Raw genomic sequence first — 8,319 nt, 5'->3', positions numbered from 1 at the left:
CATATAGTATTATCCTCCATATATTGCTTCATACAGAATAATGGGCCTCGTATACAGTAATGCTTCATACAGAATAATGGGCCCCGTATAATGCTCCATACATAATAATAGGCTCCATATAATGCTACATACAGAATAATGGGCCTCATGTAAAGCGCCATACAGAATTGGCCTCATATAACACTCCATACAGAAAAATGGACCTCATATAATGATCTATACAGAATAAAGGACCACATTTTGCACCATACAGAATAATGGACCCCATATACTGCTTCATACAGAATGGGCCCTATATTTTGCTCCATACAGAATGGGCCTTATATATTACGCCATACAGAATAGGCCCCTAGAAAAGGCCTCATATATTGCTCCAAACATAAAAAGAAAAATCAAATACTCACCTCCCCTTGCTGACCACAGGTCCGGACTCCCCAGCGTCGCCGTCTTCCGACTCTCTGCATTGTTACTGCTCAGAGCAGAAGGCGCACTGTAGTGATGTAATCACATCCTTTGCCATGACACAATACAGGGTCAGAAAATGCAGAAAACACCACAGCTGCAGAGGAACAGGGATAGTTATGTATTGCAAATGCCGGGGCCCTGAGCAAGCGGGGGGGGAGGGCCACTGGCAGGTGCTGGCCCCCCCGACTCATGGGCTCCATAGCATGCCAGTGTCTCTGATGGCGAGTGAGCCCCTACCCTGCTTGCTCAGGTCCCCGGCACTTGCCCGAGTGCGCCGGGCGGTGATGCCTGCCCTGGACATAACTCTGTTTTAAGGGCATAAGAATTAAAAGTTTGAATATTGTGTAATTTTCAACATTTTTGCCAAATTTCACAAATAAATGCAAGTCATATCGAACAAATCTTACCACTACTATGAAATACAATATGTAACGAAAAAACAGTCTCAGAATCACTGGAATCCATTGAAGCATTCCAGAGTTATTACCTCATAAAATGACACTGGTCAGATTTCAAAAATTTGGCCTGGTCATTAAGATCAAAATTGGTTTGGTCAGTAAGGGGTTAAGCAATGAAAAATGTAGGTCATTTTTTTTTTTTAAACAAGCATCAAGATTTCAATACCTTTTTTAGGGCTGCTCTTATGGAAAACTTCAGTCACATTTAAACCGTATATTTTTTACTGCAGCTGTGCCGTTAAGGCTAGTTTCACATTTGCGTTTAAGGCCGCAGCATTGGCCTGCGCACGGCCGCCGCTAAGCCCCGCCCCTGCCGTGCCTCCGCCAGTAGCTCCGCCTACGGGCGCATGACGCTGCATGCGTCTCCTATCTTTAGCACTGGGGACACAGGCCATGCGCAGGTATGCGTTTAGCGGCGCATGCGTCCTTTTGACGCTGCGCTGACCAGCGCCAAACGCAACAGATTGCAATTTGGTGCGCTCGGCACACCATCAAAAGGACGAATGTGCCGCTAAACGCATACCTGCGCACGGCCTGCGTCCCCAGTAGTAAAGATAGGGGACGCAGGACGCATGCAGCATCATGCGCCAGTAGGCGGAGCTACTGGCGGAGGCACTGCAGGGGGCGGGGCTTAGCGGCGGCCGTGCGCAGGCCAACGCTGCGGCCTTAAACGCAAATGTGGAACTAGCCTAACTGATATTTATTCATTGGTGTCTATGAAGCTACAATAGAGAAAACATATGGAAATAAACAAACGTGGTATATTTAAGAATTTTTTTACTGTAAATTTGATACAATCTTGAAACATTTTGCAGGATATTTGCAGTGTATGTTATGAAAATCCATGCCATAATATGAAAATTTGCAGCAGAAAAAGACCAAAAATCAAATGTATTGTTCCGTACTTTGTTGCAGATTTTCTGTGCAGTGTCTGCCCTGAAATTCTACATGATATCCTCTACATCTGATTGCGTCTTAATTATTCATTCATGTTGAATATTTGTATGCAGCAGATTTTCTACAGTTTAGGGTGACGTGTTTCAAACAGGTTCTGGGGCTGAAGGACCGGGTGACATGATGTAGACTTCATCTCTTGTGATTACACTAAGAGCAGAAAAAGGAATGTTGCTCATTCCACATTCAGGACATATGTTTTCCAGAACGCTCCGCAATCCTGTCAGAGTGTTCTAGCTGTCTACATGAATTTAGGGGAATATTGTAAATTCCTAATATAATGAAACAAGAAACTATCACTCTGCTGGTTGAATAGTTCCAGAACATTCCCCAAATCCGACTCGATAACCTTCTCCTTGGCAGAAACCTGTGGTAGAGAAACAGGATGGTCATGAGAATATTAATCCTGATCAGTGAAGAACCATAGGTCAACAAAAGTAACCTTTACATAAGTAGTCTGTGATAAGAATTTTGCATTACAGTAAAATTGTGATAACCCAGGTTCCCACAACTGCCGGGATGTGGAATTACGAGATATTTAGAATAATTTGACACCTGTGCACTTTATATGTTTAGCTTGTAAAACTTACCAGCTAGGCTGGATCCACACAACCGTCCGCATTCGGACCACAATGCACAGATCAGCTGCTGGTCTCCTGCCCAAACTAGAGAGCCCCATAGGCATATCCCGTAAGGGACTTTTGTGCTCAAGTCTGGAGACCCCCAGATGGTGTGTGCATCACGATCTGTACTCAGACCGCAAAACACAGATGTGTGAATAAGGTTTATCCATATTTTTTATTGTGGGTCTAAAAACTAACAGGCAAGTAGGTGCTACCTACCTACCTGTTGTGCCCGGTGACGATCTATGCAGGAACAGAGCAATCACAGACCGCTCCTGCCAGCGATTCAGTGACTTTTACTGACATGACATCAACAGAACAGTGGCCTCTTTCATGCACTCAACTGTTGACAGAGTGTGGCTGCTGATATTATGCTCAGTGACATTCAGCTCCCTGTTGCCTAACTGCGGGGAGACAGATGTCAATCAGTATGACGACGTTGGCAGTCACGACCAATCTATAGTTATAAATTATCTGCCTGGTTTTTGTTGCTTTTTTACTATGGGGTTAAAAACCAAGTTTTGGCTAAATCCTTTAAATTTTGTTCACATCTCTTTTTCAGGCACTCTGGAGGTATTCATCAGTATACATTTGTTACATAAGCCCAGGTGAGCAACTATAATAGATGCATGGACTGTAGCTAATGGGCCGAAAAGGTCGCTTCCTCTATATGAAAAGATGACTTCTGTTAAGGACTTGTGGTAGTTGGGAGCCCTGTTGGAGATTTTGCACTAGGCACAGAAGTTTCAAGTTACCCCACTGCAGTGGCCCTTTGCACTCCATGCAGTATACATTTATACAATAGGAACCTATCTCTGACATGGTGTAAGTCAGCGCTATGGACTGGGAGAATATCTGGTGAATACCTTTAATGTGCCTGAAAAACAATATAGGAGTGCAAGCCATGTGCAATATCTGACAGTACCTCTAATAACTACAGTGTCTCCATCTCTCAAGAACGTTCGAGTGTGACCATTTCCAAGATCAATCGGTTTGGAGCCTCTCCAGGAAAGTTCCAACATAGATCCAAAACTTTCAGGATCCTGTTAGAAAAAAATTAAAAACATTATTAAGAGAGAACATAAGTGATGGACTGGAGAGTATTGTTGGTTGTCCATTATAGGAATTGACAGAGGTTTTTTAGAAGGATTATCTGACAATAATGTCTTCGGATCCAATTCAACATTGCATTGCCACCATTTTTTTGGGGGGAGAACAACTCTAGTTAGTGACTTTTTTGATTCGCGACAAATTCATTAAACAATTTGCACCTTTTTTTTATTTTGCGGCCTAGTTATGTTTCTGGGTTTTACAGCAATGTGATTTTTTTCAGATATTTTAGACAAGATTCAGGAAATGCGACTTTTTAAAATGTCACGACATTTGGTGCAACTATACTCCAGTCGCAATTTGGAATGATTTTATGTACATCAGATATTTTGACATATTGTCACAACTCAGTTGTCGGGTGTCCCAGGACCAGGGCTACTACCCTGTCCCTAAAACTAGGGGCACCCTAGCTCACCCTGTTCCCCGGATTACTTCTGATAGTGAAGACGCCAAGGCCACATACCTTGTCTTAGCTCTTGAATCCACCCTCAGTCTATACCCTTTTCCCACCCGAGTAGTCGTGTACCGTAATACACCAACCAGGCTAACAAGGTAATACGAACGGGGGATTACAAAAAATACCAAACATACAAATATACTCACATATACAACAGAGGAATGCAATGGGGAGTGGAGGATGGAGTTAAACCAAAGCAGGAGAAGAAAGAGAATTATCACACACTCAAAACCTAGCAATAGTCACAGATAAAGCCACCAAATGCCTTCTCCAATAACAACCACCAACAACCTAAAGCCATGCAGCATAAGCTACCTCTGACAAGGAGTGCTAGCAAGGGCCCAGATTATATAGGAGATGGGAGTGGTTAACAGTGCACAGCTGAGACTTAATGCAGAAAAGCTTCCAGGAGCTCTCAACTGAGCAGAATAACCCCTGCACCACTAAAAGAAACTTGCATTGTTTAATATGAAGGTGGAGTGCTTCTAATCAGTGCAGGAGGATAAGAAATCAGACGCTGCGGTCTTCTGGCTCCTCTGTCGCGGTAAACCTGTGACATGTATTCATTGCAACATTTTGTGAATGTGAGACTTTTTTTAAAGAGTGACAAAACCATTTTAAAACTGAAAAAAGACAGTTTTGGGCCTTTTGAAATATTCAAGAATGTTGTGAACCATTTTTATATATTTGGGGCAAAAAAAACAAAAAATACGCAACCCCCAACCCCCATATATGATGAATTGGTCCCTTGGTGTCCAACTACTGGCGCCCTCTGTGATTAATTGTAACCTATGTCATCTGTAGGCAGCACCACCACAGGGGAAATAACACATTACACAAGTTACTGAAAAAACAGGTTAACAGGTTGGATCCTCCAAAATGAGGGCCACTTTCTTGTAGCCACTGTCCACCATTATTGATAGATAAGAGCCTTGAACTGTATTAACATTCCTTATGAATACGTTTTCTAAACCAGGCAACCCCTTCAAGAAAATTTTTTTGTATTACTTTACCAATTATTCCATTTTCTATATATATGGAAGGGATATTTCCAAGCTGTCTCTGTATTAGGACTAGTGTTCAGTAGAACAGTATTTATGGCAATGAAGCTCAATGTTTCAGCACGTTTTGCTCATGTTATTAGCAGTAATTTGTCATTTAACAGTTAATCCCTGTGCAGGGCAATTATATGGGGTCTAAATAATAGTCCAGACTTACCGGCCCACTTATGGTTCCAGAGGCCAAAAGATCTCCAGGACGAACATTGCAGCCTGTCACGGTGTGATGAGCCAACTGCTGCTTCATCGTCCAGTACATGTACTAAAAAACAGATAGTCCTCCATGAGAAGAGACAAAAGAGTCTGATAGAGGACAAGGGATTCAGGCGTTGTCCCAGGCACTACCCTCCTGTGTTATAAAGAAAACTACTATGCCTAATGGGAGTTATGATATAGGTAACCCAACCATAACGGTGAATTGCTACTAAAAAAAAAAATCACTACTATTTTCATCCACATTCCCTAATATTAAATGTTCAGTTCTGCTCATCGTTACTGGCACACATAAAGTGTAAAGTACATAATAATCCTGACAATGAATCAAGTCAAACAGTTGTATGTATGGAGAACAAAATAGCAAATGATAAACAAAAATGTAAATATAAATCAATGGGAGGGAAAAATAGAAAACCTAAAGCTTGCTGTGACACTGGTATTGGCACCCGTTACATTAAGTTAAACACATTTTAACTCGCCTGTGCTAAATCACAAATGAGAATCAACAGTGATTGTCGGTGCCCATGTGACAAATTAGCCAATGAATGATGACTTCAGTGTTTAAAAAGTCACATGGTAGGCCATGTTCTTTGGTGAAGACAAAAGGAGCTGTCTGAGGACATCAGACCTGCTATTATTAGCAATCACAAGACTTCCAACGTGTATAAGGCCATCTCCAAAGACCTTGGTATTCCAGTTTCAACAGTGCACAATTTTACTAAGAAGTTTGCCAAGCATGGAACCATCAAAAAAGAAGAGGAATATTTACAAGAGATGTCTTCGAAGGTTAGTGCGAATGGTGGAAATAACACCACATCAAATATGCAAAGACCTGAAGGCAAACCTGGAACAGTCTGGGGTCATGAATTCAACAAGTACCTTATGCCGAATCCGAAATTGGAAAAGGATTCACCGTGCTAACCGAGAAAAAAAAAAAAAATGATTACACGGATACTCGGAGCTTGAAACGCGTTGGTTTTGTGCCTCTTCTGCGCCCCGTCCTTGCTTCCATCACTCAGCCTACCTCACCGAGCACCAGCCACCTCAAGTGCACCAACCCAGCACTTCGTTTCCACAGCTGGCCTAGCCTGTCATTCACTCACATCTACCACACAGGGCCTGAGCTCCAACCGCTCTCCATCTGGATCAACTAACGATCACTAGCAGGTTCACCTAGCCCAGCACCTCGTTCCATCAGCGGACACAGACTGCTACTCAGCTACCCATCTATAACCTTAATTCAGCGCTTCACTTCCAGCAGCGCTCCTAAGGAATCAATCATTTAATACTGCAATTTATACCATTGCACAGTAAGTGCAGCTTCCAGTTACTTAACTATTATCTCTACCTCAGGCCAAACTTGTCATTGTTACTTCTTACTGTCACTGCTATATCCCCAGTTAAGAATCAGATTATTCTGGATCTAAAATCACCTAAATCTGACATCGGTATCATTCACCATTGGACCTGGACATACTCAAGTGAGTACCATCTGTACAGGTAGCAGCTTGCTACCTTTTCTATTGGTCAGTACAATCCTAAAAATTCTTACTACTTTTGTCCAGCAGTTTTTCCTATATACGGATCACCAAACAGAGTGAAGCATTCCGGACATCAAGAATCACCTCTGACCTTGGGTTCCTTCTCACACCATTGAGTATCCGTGTAATCAGTTTTTTTTTGTTTGTTTGTTTTTTTCTCAGCGCGGTGAATCCTTTTCAATTTCTGATTCAGCTCTTTTTAACAGGCACCGGCACAGAGCCCGTTTTTCACCAGCCGCTTCTGGGATCTTTTACACATTTTCAAGTGGACTAGCGCCAGTGTGTTTATTGTTACAAGTACCATATGCCACATACTAAACCAAGCAAAGCTTTATGGGCGAAAGAAAAGGAGGAAACCATTGCTGAAGAAAAGACATAAAAAGAAACAACTGATCTTTGCCAAAATGTAACTTGACAAGCCACAATTCTTCTGGGAAAAATGTTCTGTGGACAGATGAAACAAAAATATAACTTTTGGCAACACAACAGTTTGTGACGGTGCAATGAAAAGAACACCCTACAATAGTTAACCATATTGGAGGATCCTTAATGATGTGGGGTTGCTTTACTGCATCTGGAGGCCTTGACTGTATCACAGGAATCATGAAATCAAAAGATTATCAAGAGATTTTAGAGCAAAATGTCCTACCCAGTTTGAGAAAACTTGGTTTGACTTGAAGATCATAGGTTCCTCAGCAAGACAATGACCCAAAGAACACATCCAAAAAGTACAGAGTTGAAAAAGAATAATTGGACTGTTTTAAAATGGCCAAGAATGAATCCTGACCTCAATCCCATTGAAAATCTTTGGGGTGAGCTTAAATCTTAAACCCTGCAAACATTCAAGAGCTTGAACAAACTGCGAAGGAGAAGTGAGAGGAATTACCAGCTGAGAAATGCAAGGAGCTAATAGATGGCTACAAGAAATGTTTAGAGGCCGTCATCAATACCAAAGGATGTTCAACCAAGTATTAATTAGAGGTGCCTTTATTGCTGCACATGCTGTTTCTTCTTTCAAATTGCAACATGTAAGCTGAAGAACAATGTTTTATTGTTGTATTACTTTGGATCACTAATTAAAAAATCCTGAGGATATTACTTTGGTACATATACATTTATTTCTGAAGATATGAAAAAATGAAGGGGTGCCAATAATGGTGAGCAGCACTGTAATATGTCAATATAGTTACAGGTGTACATCCAACTCTTCTATACAACACAATACCACTGTCATGATTCAAGGTGGATCTGACAGTTTAAATGCACAAAGTGAACTTTTTTTCCTTTGGCTTGGTGCCAAAGTGGGTTGATTGCCCCCGGAGGCCATTAGAATTATTACACGTGGTGTCGTTCATTCTAAGTTGCCCCGGTGGTGGTGAGCGGTAGTGCACTTTAGTTTCTTTGGTTTAATGTGCACTTAATTACAAATCAGGTGTT

The 8,319-nt window shown here is 41.8% G+C and overlaps 1 protein-coding gene across 2 annotated transcripts in view; it reads right to left on the bottom strand.

Annotated features, from left to right (window-relative positions):
- Positions 1 to 1,683: 1,683 nt before the first annotated feature.
- FAH (fumarylacetoacetate hydrolase) overlaps positions 1,684 to 8,319 on the bottom strand; it is a 103,741-nt gene continuing 97,105 nt past the window's right edge. For both annotated transcript variants that reach the window (XM_073569018.1, XM_073569019.1), the window contains exons 12-14: positions 5,286 to 5,387; positions 3,426 to 3,543; positions 1,684 to 2,244 (exon numbers count right to left, since the gene is read on the bottom strand). In XM_073569018.1, the coding sequence (XP_073425119.1) occupies positions 2,174 to 2,244; positions 3,426 to 3,543; positions 5,286 to 5,387 (291 nt within the window). In that variant the 3' untranslated portion in view covers positions 1,684 to 2,173. The remainder of the gene's footprint in view (positions 2,245 to 3,425; positions 3,544 to 5,285; positions 5,388 to 8,319) is intronic.

This window comes from Dendrobates tinctorius, unplaced genomic scaffold (genome assembly GCF_039654945.1).
Source record: "Dendrobates tinctorius isolate UK_male_01 unplaced genomic scaffold, ASM3965494v1 ptg000022l, whole genome shotgun sequence".
Lineage (NCBI taxonomy): Eukaryota > Metazoa > Chordata > Amphibia > Anura > Dendrobatidae > Dendrobates > Dendrobates tinctorius.
The sequence above is the reverse complement of the archived record's forward strand: the minus strand, read 5'-3'. Positions and strand labels throughout refer to the sequence as shown.